Source organism: Condylostylus longicornis, unplaced genomic scaffold (genome assembly GCF_029603195.1).
Source record: "Condylostylus longicornis isolate FDR11 unplaced genomic scaffold, ASM2960319v2 ptg000106l, whole genome shotgun sequence".
NCBI lineage: Eukaryota > Metazoa > Arthropoda > Insecta > Diptera > Dolichopodidae > Condylostylus > Condylostylus longicornis.
This window is the reverse complement of record NW_026578074.1, coordinates 1,298,524-1,318,640: the sequence shown is the minus strand read 5'-3', so window position 1 is coordinate 1,318,640 and position 20,117 is coordinate 1,298,524. Positions and strand designations below refer to the sequence as shown.

Here is a 20,117-nt window from a genome sequence, read left to right as displayed (position 1 = left end):
GATTTAAGTACGGTATTAATACGGTTGTAGTACCGTCTCAGAGCTTTCAATACCTTTACATTGCAAAAAAAAAAACTACTAAAGCTTTTCGTACATTTTGGAATACAATTTTTACCATATCAATACAACTTTGACGTTTATTTGAAAATTTCAATTTAAAGTTCTGTTCAAATGTTCATTTTTATAAAACGTTACATCATTAAAAACATAGCATTTTTATGCTGCATTTTTAGAAAAAAAAATTGATAACTAGAACTTTATTGCTAAAAATATATGCTAGTTTATTTTATCGGTTATTTCTGGCAACATTTATATGACAAGGTATGAAAAAAGCGTGCTCGATTTTTTCGATATCCGATTTACTTTTATTTTACGTCTCCACTACGTATAAAACGAATTTAGGAAAAGTGTACAATGTCAAGAGCTTTTACTAAACTTTTTGGAACTTGATACTTTGTAAAATTCACGTCGTGAGCGCTTTATTGAAGTCACGGTGTTTCTCTAATAATTGCAACTCATGCATACGAAAAATATAAACAGAAATTAGGGAGAATACAAATCTATTAATTATAAATCGAAATCACATTTAACTGACAGATGGCGTTTAATACGCAGAATAATTATTACTTAAAATTAAAATACACGGCTGCTATGTTACACATGCTTTTGAAATACATAAATTTTAAACTTGAAAATAAAAACAAAAAAACAAAAACTCTTTATTAAAAATTTAAAATTCTCAATGACTAATTTTTTCTGTCTTAAATCGATACAATATCAATTAAGCCTCATACCTAAACACTTTACAAATTTTTCTTTTATACGTCATTTTAATAAACATTTAGTTTAAAATTTTAAGCATTTTTTTCCCATTACACATAAATACAATCTACAATTTACTCGTGAAATGGAGGAAGATTAAAATAATAAAAGACGCAAAATGTTGAAGAAGTTCATGAAGTTCAAGTCATAAATAAACTCATAATCGTTTTATAATTAAAAAAATAATAAAAATGTATTAATTATTTGTTTTAAAATTACAAGTTGTTGAAGTAAAACTTTCGATTTTACAAGAATATTAAAATAAAATATGAAAATTATACCCGCAATTTCCGGAGGTCAATCGATTTTTATTACAAAAAAAAAATATTTCTTTTATTGTTGTTCTTTTCTGTATTTTTTTAGAAAATTAGATGCACGACATTTTTATTTATTCAACAAAATAAAAAATATGTATGTATGTATGCATGTTTATAAATTTTTATTAATCTTACACGTTATTTTTAAATCAACACCAAATTAAATGATTGACGTTACACATTATCTGTCTGACTTTATTTTCCGTTATATTAATTATTAGGGTGGGTTTCTGTGTTTATTAACTTCATAACTAAAGTTATACCCAACTCTTTGGATATCGGTTTGTACATAATATATTTTTATATTACAATATTATATTATAATGTACGAGTCGTCTTACTGTATCAAAAAGGGTGATGATGATCTATGCATTGCCTCCCTCTATTTTATTAGAAAGTACGGTAGGCTAGTCACCTACCTAGCTAACTCTCTATGACTATAGAAACTAGGGCATGATAGATATCATGCACTAGCCCTATACTCCTCCTAGGAGTGAAGAAGGAAAAAAAAAAAAAAATTTATTAGTAAGAAGGCATTTAATTGATAATTTTTAACTTGGACACCATTAAATATTTTTTACATATATGTTACATTCATACGTGTTCTTATTAATACCCTTACTTTTCTTTTCGGTTATAACATTGATCGTTACTTGACTTCAAAAACCCCAGAAATCTATAAGAAATAATTAAACATTAAGTAAGTTATTCTGTTAGCATATGCATAAATGTGCAAGTTATATATTCGCTTACGCCCGGAACACCAAAAAATAAAATTTAACTATAACTAAAATTAAATCGAACGTTGCGATCAAATTTCCATACTTTATTACTTAAACCTATTCTAAATCATTTAATCGCAACGTGATTTGACAAAAACAAAATATTTATTTTAAATTAAAATTAAAATTCAACGTTGCAATTAAACTCCTATATGAAATCATTTAATTGCAACGTGATTGAACTTTTACAGACAAAACTAAAGCAAAGTTCCAAATATTCAAATTACAATATTAAAACTTTCCCATGAGAATTATTCTAAACAATTTTTTGCTTACTAAACAGTTATTTCTTATAAATAGAGTAAATTCAATAGCAACTTGGCTTGGTTGGTAATTCAGTAGCTCGTTAGTTATTAAATCGTTTTGCCGTTTAGAAAATAAAGATTTAAAAATAAAGTTAATTAGAAATTAAAGTGTAATTAATTAATAAATGAAATAAAAAGAACTTTTATAAATCTTAAAATATTTTTTGTGTAAAGTAAAAACTTATAGTTTAATTTAATAAGTTTGGAATTGGAAATTAAAGTGTAATTAATTAATAAATGAAATAAAAAGAACTTTTATAAATCTTAAAATATTTTTTTTGTGTAAAGTAAAAACTTATAATTTAATTGGCGCAGTCGGTAGGATACCGACTCCGTCTATAAAAACAAAAAAAAATCTAAACAAAAAAAAAGAAAACACTAATATTTTTCTTAAGTCAATTTAAATGAACAAAAAACTAGAAAATAAAATAGTGTAATGCTCAAACCATTAAGCAAAATTAAATAATAATAATAAAAAAAAAAAATTTTGTGGTGAACTGAGTGATAAAAGTTTAGTTGTGTAAAGGCGGAGAACTTTTTTCAAAAAGTTAATTCGGTAAATAAACGAACAAAAATTATAAGTAAAACACAAATAAAATATCTATTAAAAGATCTTTAATCAAATCAAATTTTACAACTAATTAAATTGATAAAACAAAAATTATAAAAAGAGAAAAAAAAAAAAAACCAAAATATTTTTTTTTAACATTTATGAAGAAAAGTGAAAAAGAAAAATACTTTGATAATCTAAAAAATATACAAAAAAATTTTAACATGTCACTTGCTGCAATTACATTAAAAGACTTGATAGGCGAAGCTCGTTCAGTACCAATTTTTACTGGACAAGACGCCTACAGTCTAAAATCCTTCATCGAAGAAGTCGAAAGTTTAATTGCCTTAGCAGCGGATGCCGATGCAAAAAACTATCTATACAGAATTTTGTACAGCAAGATCCAGGGTCCTGCAGCGGCAGCAATCCGGAGAATTCAGGAAAAAACTTGGGACGAAGTAAAACAACAACTGAAAGCTACCTTCGGAGTACAGAAATCTTATTTGAAATTAAAAGAAGAAGCAGACTGTATAATTTTTAGAAATGTAAGTGATCTTTATGTTAAATTAAATTCCATATTAAATTTGTTAAATTTAAAATATGATTTGGATGACAATAAATCTTCAGAATTTAATCCAATTAATAATGAAAATTCAATATTAGAAAAATTTTTGAATAAATTAAATAGAGTAGACTCAATGTACCTTAGAACTAAAAATGTAACAACATTAGAAGACGCTTATAGAAGCTTATTAGAAACCAATATATCCGACAGCAAGGTTCCAAACACCAACTCTCAGTATAGGAACAATAATCATACAAATTACAGAAATAACCATAACATAAATTCTAGACATAGTAGTAATAATACAAATTCCAGAAATAACTATAGAAACGCAAATAGAACTTTCAACAATAACAATTACAATAACAACATAAGAAACACTTACACAAATAGACCAATGGACAGAAACTACACTACTAACGAAAAGTTTAGGAATTTTAGGCCCAACCAACAATTTGGTGGTACAGGTAATAATCTACCAGGACCATCTTATAACGAAAATCGGTCAAGTCCAGTTCCAATGGATGTAGATTCAGGTTCCACAGAAAATTTTCACTGTGGTCCCCCTATCCGACATTACCCTTAGTAGACTTAACAATAGAAGGCAAAAAGCTGACCTGTCTGATCGACACAGGATCAGTTACTTCAATTATAAACGGCAATATTTTTGATCGATCTAAACAAAACAAATTAGAAAATCCAATTCAATTAAAAACACTCGCAGGAAACCAAGCCATTAAATACGAAATAACTACAAAAGTACCTGACGAGTTCAATGAAAATTCAACTATGTCCTGGAAAGTAATGGATCTTAGCAATAAAAACTTTGACGCTCTCTTAGGCCAAAATATTTTAAAACCAATAGGAGCAAATATTAATCTTTCAAAGGAGCGGTTAGAAATTAACAACCGTAATATTAAATTTAATTCAGCTTGTCCTTTTGAAAACACTTGTCAAATAGAACCTTTACAAATCAACCATAATGAATTATTTGAAAAATTATTAAATAAAAATATGAATAGAGAAGAAACTAAATCATTAAAATATATTTTAAACTCTAATAAGGATCTTTTCTATAAAGAAGGAGATCGATTAACATGTGTCAAAAGTGTAAAACATCAAATAATTACAACTACTTCCCAACCGATTTATAGTAAAATATATCGGTTTCCAAAAATACATGAAGGGGAAGTAAATAAGCAAGTTCAGGAAATGTTAGAGCAAAATATTATTCAACCATCCAGTAGCCCTTATAATAGCCCTATATGGGTAGTACCCAAAAAATTGGACTACTCGGGGAAACAAAAATGGCGCATTGTCATCGACTACCGTAAATTAAATGAAATTACGGTTGATGACAAATTCCCGATACCGAATATAGATTCTATATTTGATAAATTGGGTCGCGCTCAATATTTCACCACTCTGGACCTCGCAAAGGGGTTTCACCAGATATTAGTGGATGAAAAAGATCGTCTAAAGACCGCGTTTTCTACACCGCAGGGTCACTTTGAGTTTGTACGGATGCCATTCGGACTAAAGAATGCTCCGGCAACTTTTCAAAGGATGATCAATTACGTTTTAAAGGACTTTATCGGGCGAATTTGCGTTGTCTATCTAGACGACATCCTTATTTTCTCTACATCACTACAAGAACACCTCTCAGCTATTAATAAAATATTTTCAAAATTAAGAGAGTTCAATCTAGAAATCCAAGTGGATAAGTGCAAATTTTTCTCTAAAGAGACAGAGTATTTAGGACACATATTAACACCAGAGGGAATAAAGCCAATATAAAGACTCCTTTCAAAAATTAAAAGAATTGATTACAACTTATCCTATACTTCGTTACCCTGATTTTAAAAAGAAATTTGTATTAACGACGGACGCGTCCAACTTTGCAGTTGGAGCAGTCCTATCACAAGAAAACCACCCGGTCTGCTTCGCTAGCAGAACCCTTAATAATCATGAATGCAATTACTCTACTATAGAGAAGGAACTTCTTGCCATAGTATGGGCCACTAAATATTTTCGGCCATACTTATATGGTACAAAATTTTTAATAAGAACAGACCACCAACCCTTAAAATGGTTGCATTCACTAAAAGAACCAAACGCCAAACTACAAAGATGGCGAATCAGATTAAACGAATACGACTTCGAAATAGACTATGTAAAAGGAAAAGAAAATCGTGTTGCTGATTTTTTAAGTAGAATGGATTCTACAAATAATGAAATTAATCATATAGATGACCCTAACGAAACACCTTCTAATAATTCAGTTATAACAACAAACCATAGTCGCCATGAAAATCAATTCCCAACATCCGATATAATAATTAATAAATATTTGACGCAGCTTTATTTGACAAAAGAAAAAGAAAGGGAAATAATTATAAAATATAAAAAATTTAGACAAATCTTTATTAGTGAAAATGAAATCAATAATAGCCATTATTTGAATGACATACTTAGACGATTCATTAGAAATGGAATAACTGCTATCTATTCCGAATTAAATGATGAAAAATTTGATATAGTAAAACAGAAACTCACGGAACTCTTTTCTAATAATAATAAAATGAAATTCATAAAATGTACTAAAAAAGCAATAGACATAGAAAATGAAGAAGAGGCCTTAAAATTAATAGAAAAAATTCATAAAGAATCAAACCATCGAGGTATCGTTGAAAATTATACAGAAGTGAAAGATGAGTTTTTCTTCCCTAAACTTAAGGAACTATTTCATAAGTATATAAACGGTTGCGACATATGTAATCAATCAAAATATGATCGCAAACCAAATAAATATAGATTCGAAATTTCCGAAACCCCGAGCTCTCCTAATGAAATAATACACGTCGATTTATTTTTCTGTTATAAGGAAATATTTCTTACAATAATTGACAAATTCTCAAAGCATTTAATGGTCCAACGTCTTAATGACCGAAATGCAACTACTATTATACAAGCACTTCGCAACAGGTTTGCACTATTCGGTAGGCCAGATAAAATCGTTGTCGACAATGAGTTCGATAGTCTTAATATCAAAAACTTCTTTAGAACAGAAAATATAAACGCTCACTTTACGTCACCCAGAAGCCATACCGGAAATTCTACAATCGAACGAGCTCACGGAACTTTAAGCGAACACCTTCGTATCTTAGATACACAAAAATCACATTTAACACCGTATGAAAAAATATTATTCGCAGTCGAAAAATATAATAATTCCATTCACTCTGTAACTAAAGTTAAGCCTATAAACTTTGTAAATAACGAAATAACCGATATTGAAAAAATTAGAAAATTAATTGATGAAAATAAACTTAAAACGATTGAAAAACTAAACAAAGATAGGATAGACCCTGACTATAAAGAAGGAGATAAAGTTCTTGTAAAAAATCCCGAAGCTCTAAGATATAAACATAAAAAGAAATATACGTATATTAAATCTAAATTAATTAACGGTAAATTAAAAGATAACCAGAATAGAAATATTCACCCAAGTAGATTAAAAAGAAATTTTAAATTTTCCTCAGGTAACCCAGAAACAAACTCCACTCAACCACTACCACAACAAACTTAAATTAGCACTACTAATTTTACTCCTCACTTCAAATACTTGTTCTGCAAATATTGACGTTCGGGTATTGGAAAATCAAGGTGGATTCCAACTAATCAAACGGGAAGAAATTCCTATAATTCAAAACTATTCTAAAATTCTTCACTTTATAAATATTAGCGAACTAGAAAATACTTTAGCACAAATTGAAAATAATATTTACAACACTTTTAACCAAGACAATACCACATTAAAACAATTACAAATTCAAATCGAAAAAACTCGACATAACATTAAAACATTACTACCACACAGACAAAAACGAGGACTCATTAATTTAGGTGGCAAAGTTTTAAAATGGTTATTTGGAAACTTAGACGATGATGACAAAACTGAAATTGTAGAAAACATAAAACTTATTGAACAGGGAAATTACAACTCCATTCAGACCATAAATAAACAGATTAAAATAAACGACCAATTTCAGAAAAACCTAAATATTCTACAGAAACGAATTAACGAAAACCAAGAAATTTTAAATATTACACTGAGAGAACAAAACAACACCTTTAGCAAAAGCATAAAAAGTTTACAGTTTCTTTCTAGTTACACAAATATTAACTTACTAAATTCAGAAATAGACAAAGTCCAACAAAACATTCTTTTCGCTAAACATGGTATCATGACTCACTCCATTTTATCCAATGAAGAAATTGATGAATTTGAAATCGATGTTTTTAAATATAAAGAAATAAAAAGTTCACTTATTAGTCTAGATAATAATATTATTTTTGCCATTTTGATTCCTAACGTTGCAAGGGAACTTGCAGTTGGATATAAAATTATTCCAGTACCTAACAAAAATTTCGAGGAAATAAACATTGAATCTACTAATATATTGAAATTTAAAAATGAAATTTACTTTAATAATAAACAGAATTGTGAAAATAAACTAAAAGTAATAAATGGTTGTATAAAAAATTTAATGAATAATAATTTTAAGAATTGTACAAAAAGAAAAAATATTAATTTTGAGATTGTGGAAGTTTCATCTAATATTATCTTAGTAAAAAATGCAAATAATGTAATGTTAGAAAATACTTGTAATAACATACAATACAAACTAATTAAAACTAACTTAATTACATATTATAATTGCACTATAAAAATAGATGACGTAATATTCAAAAACATAGAGAGAAAAATTAACAACCACATAATAATACCAAACTATTTAGAACCTTATAATGTTAGTTATATACCAAATTTAGAAAATATTAATTTGAAGCAAATTGAAAATTACAATGAAATAGAATTTGTAAAATTTGAAATTAAAAACCATTATATTTTAATACTGTCAAATATCTCTATTATATTGCTTTTAATAATTTTTATTACAAAATACTATATGAAAAAATTTTATAAATGTAAAAAACGGCCAAACGATACAAATGAAAATAATAGTAAAGGAAATATAATCTCTGGAGCTCAGGAGAGCTTCCAGCTTAACGAGGGGGGAGTTATATATTCGCTTACGCCCGGAACACCAAAAAATAAAATTTAACTATAACTAAAATTAAATCGAACGTTGCGATCAAATTTCCATACTTTATTACTTAAACCTATTCTAAATCATTTAATCGCAACGTGATTTGACAAAAACAAAATATTTATTTTAAATTAAAATTAAAATTCAACGTTGCAATTAAACTCCTATATGAAATCATTTAATTGCAACGTGATTGAACTTTTACAGACAAAACTAAAGCAAAGTTCCAAATATTCAAATTACAATATTAAAACTTTCCCATGAGAATTATTCTAAACAATTTTTTGCTTACTAAACAGTTATTTCTTATAAATAGAGTAAATTCAATAGCAACTTGGCTTGGTTGGTAATTCAGTAGCTCGTTAGTTATTAAATCGTTTTGCCGTTTAGAAAATAAAGATTTAAAAATAAAGTTAATTAGAAATTAAAGTGTAATTAATTAATAAATGAAATAAAAAGAACTTTTATAAATCTTAAAATATTTTTTGTGTAAAGTAAAAACTTATAGTTTAATTTAATAAGTTTGGAATTGGAAATTAAAGTGTAATTAATTAATAAATGAAATAAAAAGAACTTTTATAAATCTTAAAATATTTTTTTTGTGTAAAGTAAAAACTTATAATTTAATTTGCATATATAGTACATGAAAAGTGCATGTTGACCACAAAATATTTGATGTTGCCTACTCTAGAGAACAGAACCTAGGATTAAAGCGGTGATTATGTAATTAAAATCTTTGGTAACACTTTAATATTTAACGTATTTTGTACTCAAATATAAAAATTTAGAAATGAATCATTTGAAAGCTTGCAATTCAAAATATACTCTCCTTTTTTTTATTATATTTTTTTTTAAACAAGAATTGGAAGTGCCGACACTTTAGAAATTGTTGCAACAAAATCAAATGGAAGTGATGAACCTTCAACACCAGAAGATAATATAAATGTTGTCGTACGTGTAAGACCTCTGAATGATAAAGAAAGAAATGAAACTATGGTATTACAATTTCCCGGGAACGGTCAAATTATGGTAAACAAAAAAATTAATAATAAATATTTTACTATTAATATATGTAATAATATGTACATACATATATATTTATCTATATTATTTTTTTTATAAAGGTTGAAGGAAGAGGATCTGGGAATCGTGGTAGTCAAAGTGTTAAACTATTTACATATAATGTTGTTTTTGAACCTGGGGCAACACAAGAAGATATCTTAGAATATTCTGGTATAAAAAAAATTGTTGAAATGGCGGTAGAAGGTTTTAGCTGTACAGCATTTTGTTATGGTCAAACAGGATCCGGTAAAACTCATACTTTAACAGGACCACCAGAATTGGTAATGGAAATATTTTTTTTTATTTTTTTGCTTATTTTTGAATTATGTAATTATATTCTAATATTAGTCTAATGTTAATCATTTATGTTTTTTTTTTGGTTTTTAATTTAGTTTATTGGTAAACCGGATCCAGCTGATTCTAGGCATGGTTTAATCTTCCGTTCATTTCTATATCTCTTCCAAATGTTAAAGGATCGTTCCGAAACAAATTTTATATTGAAAGCTTCATTTTTAGAAATATATAACGAAAAGGTAAAGATTTATTAGAAAGTTTTATTAAAATCAATTTTAGGTATTAAAATTACGAAGTATAATGCTATTCGCGAACTAATTTATTATTCGTCTAAGGTCTACGTTCTACATATAATTATTTTAAATTGAGATTTACCATCTATTTGACATATTTGGCAATAAACTTATGATCCAAACTGACATTTGCATTTATAAATTTATCGTTGAACTCAGTGACCCTTATGATCAACAGTGATATGTCGTTGCCCGTTGGTCATTATTAGATACCATTTTCGATCATTATTGTCGCTAATCAAGTAAAAGTAAACCATAGAGTTTTCTATTTATAGTAAAAAAAAATCGTAAATCGAATTTTACTAAAAGTTTAAATCAATTACCAAATTGTTCAGGCAGTTTTTAATTTGGAAAAAGCACAAACTCAAATACATACTACAAAATTTTGGTCAAAACATACATAATCTACATACATATGTACACACATATATATGTTTAACAATTAAATTAATTAATTTACTTTCTTCATTATCTTTACTTCTACCTAACTCCTCAGTATATAATGTACATGAATGCATGTGTGTATGCATAAATTTATAAGATATTTACAAATCTGTAAAGCAAATTTAATTTCTACTTTTAATCTAATAAAAATGAAATTATACACGACTTTACAATATTGATTGTGTATACAAATATAATAATATGCAAGTTATGTACATATGCATGGCTGTCATACTTTATACATATATACTTACGTAGGTAAATGTCAAATATAACTTGACAAGGACAACAAATTAATTTTTAATCGATTCGATATTTGATTTTAAATTTCTCTTTTCAAATTAAATATTTGACTTTCGGTTTTTTTTTTCATCATTTAATTCTCAATTTTTCAAGTTATTATTAATTTTTTTGTAATAACATAAAAGTGCAAATAATAAAAAAATTTCAATTGACAACAATGCTTGCTTACTGTGCTTTCATATATGTTTTCACAAATTCAGATTGATGCGGTGATTTGTTAAAAAGCTCATTTCTCTTAAACAGGAGAAAATATTCCAAAACAACTACGTACAAGTTTTAACGGAAAGAAAAACTGAAAATAAAAGAAAAATTATTATTTATAATAGAAATTTAATTGAGCTGGTGGTTTCAAAAGAATGAAATATGAAAATTCAAATTATTTTTCCGAGGCGATAAATTCTAAATGGAGGATAGAAAAAATTTTGTTTATCCCAACAAAATTACCTACATATATATTTGTTATTATAAAAGACCTGTTCGGGGGTTTTCAGGAAAAGGAAATTTTAACAAGATTTGAAGGCTTGAAGAAAACTTACTTTAATAACCCTTCAATATCCGAATTTGCTATTTTAAAATTTTTAATATTTTTTTTTTAATTTTAAATTTAAAAAGAAAAAGAAATTTCATGAGGCAGCGACAAAATTTATACTAGAGGTCTGCGCTACATTTCTAACATTTCTTTATTGCAGCCGGAAATTTCCGAACGATCTATATTTTCAGTGTATATAGCGTGAATTTTCGAACGTACTACAAGCTAGTACTATTCTAGAACTAAATTTTTACAATGTCGAGTAACTAAAAGTTTTGATCTAGAATTCAGCTTTCTATTTTTAAAAAATGTACAAGTTTTACAAACAGATACAAGGAAGGACGTACAAATTAATAAAAATCAATAAGTAATTTTTTTTTAAATTCGAAATATGCTCATAACAATAAAATAGTATATAATATTATTTACATTAAAAACTTAAAATTGACAGCTAATGACATAAGTATTTCGAAGTGTAAATTTTTATTTTATTTTTCAATCTACAAATAATTTTTCATTGTTTTTATATTAAATTTCTACTTTTTTTTTATTAAAATGCAATTAAATGCTGTTTTAACATACATACATACATATTTAAATATGTTGTTTTCTTTTTCATATATTTAAGGTTATAGATTTATTGAATCCTGGTTCGGCAAGAAAACCTTTAGCAGTACGTTGGTCTAAAAAATCTGGTGGATTTTTTGTTGAAAATCTATTTACTGTAGATTGTGAAGAGCTTGATGATCTATTAGCTGTTCTAGAGGAGGGTAAGAAAAATTAATATTTTTTATAAAAAATATGTGTATTATGTATGTTTCTATATAATACTTATATAATTTTATATGTACACAGATAATGGTAGGTGTTTAATGGTAAAATTTTAATTAAGGGTCTTATTTTGTATTTCATTTCTTTAATTAATCTTTGTTCTTTATTCTTTTTTTTTCCAAATTTAAAATTCTGATATTCTTATTAGCGTTTTTTGTTAATCTCATTTCTAATTATTGTCGGATTTCTCATTTTTTTCCAATTTCATTACAAATTTGAAAATTTGAAGATATGTAAATATGTATAAAAAACGAATTGACTATTTATAATCTGGTGGAAAAAGTGAAAAGACTTAGTGTGTAAAAAGAATAAACTTGTACAGGTTATGGTTTTTAAGCATATATAATAAGTATATTAAGTAAATTACGAAATTTATGGTACTATTTATGTACATATATATGTATAAATAATAAATTTAGTTCCGGCAAACAAGGTCAATTTATTCAGCATTTTCATGTTGAATTTTAGAAAGGCTTCAAATTTTTATTCGCGTGCTCGTATTTATTACAAATATTTAATGACTAAGTGCAATAATATTTTATTAATAATATTATAACAAGAATTTAGAGGATCTTAAAGAAATTTACCTAAAATTAAAATTTACAATTTATGTCTTCCTTTTTGAATATTTTTTTTATAATCATAAATTAATTTATACTTAAATTTATACCATAATTATTATTTTACTCATAAAACTCTTTTAATTTTTTCATTCTCGAATGAAAATTAAAATTTAGAAAATAAACGAAAATATCCTCGAATTCCAAAATATACATGCATTTATGTACGTATGTATGTATTTACGATCATTAAGAAATTAAGTTTTCCGACAACAATTATTTATACTGAAATTAGTTTTTTTTCCTATACGTACCTATAGGTACTCATAAAATAACCATAATAATAAAAGACTCATAAATTCTAATGGCACATTGTCATTAGAATTACATAAAATTCATTATCCTAAATTTATTTTCAAATGTAAACTAAAATAAAATTAAATAAATAGCAATAACAAAAAACCGTCATTAGTTTTAATTTCAATGTCATTCAAAATTGTTTTTACGTGCGCTTGGTATATGAAATTTCAAAGTTTTTACATAATTACCTACAATATATCATAGAATTTCTACGAGTAGATCATACGAGTATTTATTAAAATTAAAAAAAAAATTATACAATATAATATTAATTATAATTTCTTGAAATATTTATAACATTAATTTTGTAATTTAGAGGGTTAATAATGTGGTACGTAAATACTTAAAGTTTAAATAAGATTTACCATAAATTAAGATAATATTGATTAAATTATCCGTTAATGTCAAAACTTCCTTTAATGTCATTCTAGTATTAAAAATTTTCCATCATATTCCGAAATATTTACGCTTTATTCGGCAATATTCAAATACTCAATAAAGTAAATTGACATTCTTTTTACAATTTGTGACCATGAGTTCCTTTTTTCTTATTTGATCAGATAAAGCCTGTACATTCATATGTTGGAAAACCTTTTTCATGTTTCAGAAATATCCACGATTTCTTAAATAATAATGTTGTATTTCATATACGTATACCATACATTTATACCGAATGGCTTAGTCACTTGGTGTATGTACGTGTAACTGCACAATATATCACACAATAATTCTACTTGGCGACCAACATCTATTTTTCGACATTTTTGACTTAATCAAAATACAATCATTGGTTTAGTTTTATAAGCTAATGTGCTAAAATTTTGGGATTTGCATAATGTATTAACTTTTCCCTCTTTAAAAAAAACAATAGTTGTCATTTTGTTGCATACCATTCAAAATTGTAAATAATTTCTGAAACTTATTCCTAAAAAATATGTAATTTCTATTTCGTTAGTTAGTTTTTAAATGCAATACTTAAAGTTGTAAATGCAGTTAGTAAGAATTTATAGAAATTTTTTAGCAAAATTACAAAAAGTCCAATATATAGAGCCATCTTTTTCTCTCCTTACACTTCTTTTTCTTGTATTTTCCAGAAACTTCTCATTTGTCATTTGGAGCAGAAGTGTATTCAGTCGATAAAACATTATCTAACTTTTATTTTTACATTTTTAATATTTATTTTTTAGAAATTTGAATAGTTATACCAAAGTTATACATTTTTGCTTATTAAAATCAAATTTATCGATTAATGGTATTGATTACGTTTCTTGTTAGTTATTCATTTAATGATTGAGAACATAATATTAAAAATGTTCGAATCCGTATATCAGAGTACATTGTATATATACTCGTATGTAGTTAAAAACATGTAGGTACAACAATAAAAAACTGAAAGTAATTGACGAAAAAGAATTTTCGGAATTGAATTTTTTTTTAAAAGTTCATATGTCACATATGGCTGGAGGAAAATTTAACGTAGTTGTTCGCTGAAATTAATATTTGTATGTAAATACATATATGCATCTGTAGCAAATTGTAATATCAGATCAATCAGTAATGTATGTTTACCCCATTATAAATTTCGGCAGTATACTTTTAAAGCTTTAATGTTCAAGAACGTCTACATGGTATTTATTGCACATTCTTCGAGAAATAACAAAATATTTGCATTAACTTGTAACTTTATTATTATTTCAAGAAAAAATTTATAAATTCATAAAAAAGGATCAATGTATAAGATGATAGCTATTCGTTTTATAACGTATTATTATCTAAACTAAACGAATAATTTAGATTTAATCATTATAACTAATTCGATTATTTTCTTTTCAAAAAATTTCTTTCTTTATAATTATGAATACTTTAATTTTTAATCTTCAAACAATTCTAACAGTTTTAGGTTTCTGTTATATACATATTTTAAGATGTGTTGTTTAATTTAAGAAACTAATGAAGTTAAAGAAATTTTCAAAATATTGTTAGTAACAAATAAGTAACTATAATATAATTTTCAAATTGTTACACTGTTATTGAAAAAATCAAAAAATTTATCCAATTTTTTATAATGAATATATAGGAATGCGAAATAGATCAGTTGGATCACATCAAATGAATGAACATTCTTCAAGATCCCATACAATACTAACAGTACATATAGTATCAGAACAGCAAACTGAAAATGGAGTTTTCCTTTCCAAACATGGTAAAATAAATTTTGTTGATTTAGCTGGCAGTGAAATGACAAAGAAGACATTAAGCGAAGGAAAAACATTAGAAGAAGCAAATAATATCAATAAAAGTTTAATGGTTTTGGGTTATTGTATTGCTTCATTAAGTGATTCAAAAAAACGATCTGGTCATATACCATATCGTGATAGTCAATTAACAAAGTTATTAGCAGATTCATTAGCTGGAAATGGTGTCACTTTAATGGTATTTTTTTTTTCAGTTTCTAAAAATTAATATATGTAACTACAATATTTTTACATAACAATATATAGATTGCTTGTGTTGCACCATCTGAATTTAATTATTCTGAAACTATTAATACACTACGTTATGCATCGCGAGCGAAACGTATTCGTACAAAACCAATTATTATAATGGATCCAAGAGAAGCTTTAATATTAAGTTTAAAACGTGATATAAACGTTTTGCAAATAGAAAATGAACATTTAAAAACTGCTTTAAATTTAAGTGAAGAAACAAGAGAAATTAATGTTATAACACCAAATGCTGCTATATCTGATATAAATTATGAAAGACAACCAATACCACAAGCACCAGAAGTTAGTTTAGAAAAATTGGCTCAACTTGAAGGTTCTGAATTAGCGGAATTAGTTAAATTATATATGCAAGAAAATCAAGCGCTAAGAGAAGAAAATTCAACATTATTTACAGCGAGAGAAGTTTTATTAAGAGATCAAGAGTTAGTAAGCAGAGAAAATGAAAGATTATTAAAAAAATTAGAGGATGTTAACAGGTAAAAGGAAATATTGCTCTATTGTAAAACAATAATTTCTTTTGTATCCGTGACTACAGAATTACAAGAATACAATGTTACCACACAATTCAGCAATTACATTTCTTAAGCTGAATTTTGTTTTAATAGTGTATTCATGCAATTTTGAAGTCAGGGTTTAGTTTTCAATATTTATGTTCTAATTAATGTTTATTAATGTTGTTTATGCTTTAAAATATTTTCGTATTTTTCCGTTTTTTAAAAATTAGTTTCTAAGGTTAGAGCTATAAGGCTTAAAAAGTTTAATTCTAAAATCAAATAACGAAAGCTTTTTGGTTCTGACTTTTAGGAGCTGAATTTTTCAAAAAACCACTATTGTATAAAAACAACACACTGTATGTGCTTATGTGATTTTTTTCCCCGTTTTTTTTATAAATTTTTAGAATTATTTTTGACATTTTTTACTGTAATAACAATTATGAATTTCACTCCTAAACATATTAACGTGAAAACTGTGTAAAATTGGTCAAATTGTTACAAAATTTATTTCGATGTTTTTGAGCTTATACAGTAGATGTAAACATTTAATTTAATCTACATTTATGTATAAAAATCACATTACCAACACCCGACAAACTACAGAAAGGTGAACACAAAAACCACATAAAATACTTGACACATCTTTCATAAAACATGCTTTAGAACCAAAATTTCCTATTTAAAACTCAGCTTAATTTCAACGTTATAAAATGGTCGACAACAATTGCCAATACAGTGTACCTATATTATATGATTCAAATTGTTGTACAATTTAAACAATTATTTTGTTTTAGATTTATCTTCGGAATGGTATCCTAACTTCCAAGATTTTTTAATGACGATCAGGAGCTGTACAATATGTTGACTTTTTTTTTTTGCTTAAATATTTTTTGAATTGTAATATTGTTTTATATAAAAAATATTTTGAATCTTCTAGTAATATTCATAACGTAAAAATATATTAACCATTTGTATATATGTACATATGTATATATATTCATTTACATGTAAGTCCGTTCGAAATATTGTTTAACTTCCAAGTTTTTATCACTTACTTATATTGGTTTAATAAAATTCTTATTTTTTATCATTCTAGTGAATATGCAATTTGAAAAAATTGGACTTGGCTTTAAAATTGTTGAATGCAATATAAGGAAACAATTATAAGTTGAATATGAACCCTTACTTATTCCTTTATATCCTTAGAATTGGATTTCCTTGCAAAAAAAATACATACATATAATATGAACCATGTTATAATTTCAAACTTGTTGTAATACCTACAATATTGCTAAATAATTTAGCAATCACAACGATCCAGCTTATTATCTGAATTTTGTATTAATACTGTATATAGAAAAATATTTATAAAATAAATTTAAATTTAAATATACACAAAATTAGAATATTACAATATTATGTGTAATATAATACATACTAAGAAACGTAGTCTTGAACACGTACGTATATAAAAATGTATGTAGATATACCAATTTAATGCCCTACAATTGTCACTTATAAAGTTGAGCTCATAAATTTGCATATTTAAAATCATTTACAAAATAACGTGCAATTTTTGTTTTCTTGAATTTTTATTTGTTAAAAATATTTTTCAAATTTTTTTTTAAAGTTTTCAAATCAGCAATGTTAGGGGGTCTACTAAGATGCTGATCTAACGTCAATTTTACTTATTCAGTAATTAAAAAAGTATTACTGAAAAAAACCAAGTTGACGTTGGATCTGTATTTTGGTAGACCCTCCTTTATTGAACCGAATTGCTAAAAATGTTAGAGAGCCGACCAGAAATCGAATGTAAACAACAAAAAATATGACCAGTAATATTTATATATTTATCTTACTATTATTTGCTTTCTGGTCTTTAGAATGTTCATAGCTTATTGTGGGGCATTTTTATTTATATTTATAGCTCGAAAACTTTTAATTTATTTAAAATTAGTTGAGCATCTACCTTGCATGAATTTTTATATAATTTACAAAATGATCTGATAAAATTTGTGAATGTATGTATGTAGTTGATGAATGCTTATACCTTAAATTAAAAAAACAACAATTTAATGTAAAATAAAATTTTCCAAAAAAAAAAAAAAAAAAATGATTTTCAGAGTATGTGTTCGATCACCTTTAATTACTGGATCAGCTAGTGGATCACAGTTTAATAGCACCAGTACACCGGATGTAAAAAATGATTTGTCTGATATTTGGACAAATCCGTACAATATTGAAAATATGGAATCTACAATAGTTGTAAGTATCATTATCATAGATAATTTAACAAAATTTTTCACGTTATCTAAACGCTTCTGTAGTCACATATCTAATTTTTCACGTTATCTAACTATTTAGTTAATTATAAAATAATGAATTAAAAAAAATTTTTCTTCAAAAATATTTTGTTAATTTATTAACATTTTTTTAATATGAACAAGAGAAAATATTTTATGTTTTAATTTATTTGATTAAAACGAATTAAAAAATCGTTAACACAATTATTTGAAACGCAAATTTCTGACATTTACATTATATAATTTAATGGGATCACTTTGAGTATCCCTATTATCTGTGTTTACACGTTGACTTTTGTGTCAATGGTTGGTTCATATCTCTTGCATACAAGTTTTATTGCCTTCACGAGTAAAGAAATGTTTTTGAGAAGATTATGTCAACCATTGACAAAAAAGTGTCATCTAAACACAGGTATTTTTTACGGTATATGTATATGTTTATGTATGCCGTGGGTATTACTTGTTACATTTAAAGTTGAAACTGATACCTTTGAGTTATTGATTCGTTAAAGTTAATCACTTTATAACTAATGCACATATTGAAATTGAAACTATTCCATACCTATGCAACTTCCCTATAACCAAAAGATTTATTTTTAATTTCAGAACAACAATGATAACCCTAAAGAAGAAGTTAAGAAGAAGGCGATTGGTGAAAATATTTTAGAAATCGCTTCACAGTATGGTGTTGGAGAATGAAGAAAAAAACCCCTTTGAAACTATTTTTATTATAATAGATCCCATTTAGTTTTTGCTATCACATTTCTATATCGAGCGTTTTTATTATACTGAATTACTCGTTTTGGTAAACCCGTTAATATAAGTCCGCTTACATGTCGAGCGTATACCAAAATGTATAATTTTAATATAAGAATTTTTAAATATGTGTATGTATATTAAAATATAAACAATATAATAAAAAGATAAACATAGAATAAGCAATATTTAAGATAAGTTACCTGTATGAAAAAACAAATTTGGTACGGAATAAAATATATTTTCATATAAATATTATTAAAATTTTAAATAGTACTAAATAATAATAAGAAGCACATTATGTATGAATATTTTATAATTCATAAGTATATCACATAAGGCAACAATATTGTTATATTACATTCAATAAATAAAAAAATCTGTTTAAAAGTGTGTTTAAATAATTTATAAATATAACAAATAATAATAGCAATTTTGTATTTTTTTTTCTGTTTACCATAGTGACATGAAGTAGTATGACAGTGTCGCTTTAAGCGAACGAACTTTAAGCGCTAATTGTGAGAACTTTTTGTCAACTCAGCTTCTTAAAATATAATTTAAAATGCTGGCAAGAATTCTATATATAATAAAATATTATGTTTTTACAAAAAATTTAAAACCATATGACTCCTAATACAACATTATTGTGTTATTTAATTTGCTATGAACTGGAAGAAAGTTGAACAGACCTTTTAATGTATTTTATGTGTTATACTTGGAGACTTCTTTTCAATATTTTACTAAATTCCTTTTGAAGTATAGTATTTTTAACAAATTTAATTGTATATAATACAAAGTGTTCATTTAAAGATAAAAATGTTAGAAATATTTCAATTTTTAATTGGTATTTGACAACTAGAAAAGTAACAGAAAAGTTTGACAGAATATAATGCTATAAAGAAAAATTTGCTGTTTTCAAAATGTTG

At 25.7% G+C, this 20,117-nt stretch overlaps 1 protein-coding gene across 2 annotated transcripts in view; it reads left to right on the top strand.

The window, feature by feature from the left end:
• LOC129614228 (kinesin-like protein KIF12) overlaps nucleotides 1-19,453 on the top strand; it is a 28,020-nt gene extending 8,567 nt beyond the window's left edge. Inside the window, exons 2-9 of one of the 2 annotated variants that reach the window (XM_055528708.1) lie at nucleotides 9,316-9,484; nucleotides 9,580-9,798; nucleotides 9,910-10,050; nucleotides 12,009-12,150; nucleotides 15,209-15,564; nucleotides 15,633-16,114; nucleotides 18,256-18,397; nucleotides 19,042-19,453. In XM_055528708.1, the coding sequence (XP_055384683.1) occupies nucleotides 9,316-9,484; nucleotides 9,580-9,798; nucleotides 9,910-10,050; nucleotides 12,009-12,150; nucleotides 15,209-15,564; nucleotides 15,633-16,114; nucleotides 18,256-18,397; nucleotides 19,042-19,134 (1,744 nt within the window). In that variant the 3' untranslated portion in view covers nucleotides 19,135-19,453. Of the gene's footprint in view, nucleotides 1-9,315; nucleotides 9,485-9,579; nucleotides 9,799-9,909; nucleotides 10,051-12,008; nucleotides 12,151-15,208; nucleotides 15,565-15,632; nucleotides 16,115-17,228; nucleotides 17,337-18,255; nucleotides 18,398-19,041 lie in introns of those variants that run through there. The other variant, XM_055528709.1, reaches the window with a different exon arrangement.
• The last annotated feature ends 664 nt before the right edge of the window (nucleotides 19,454-20,117 follow it).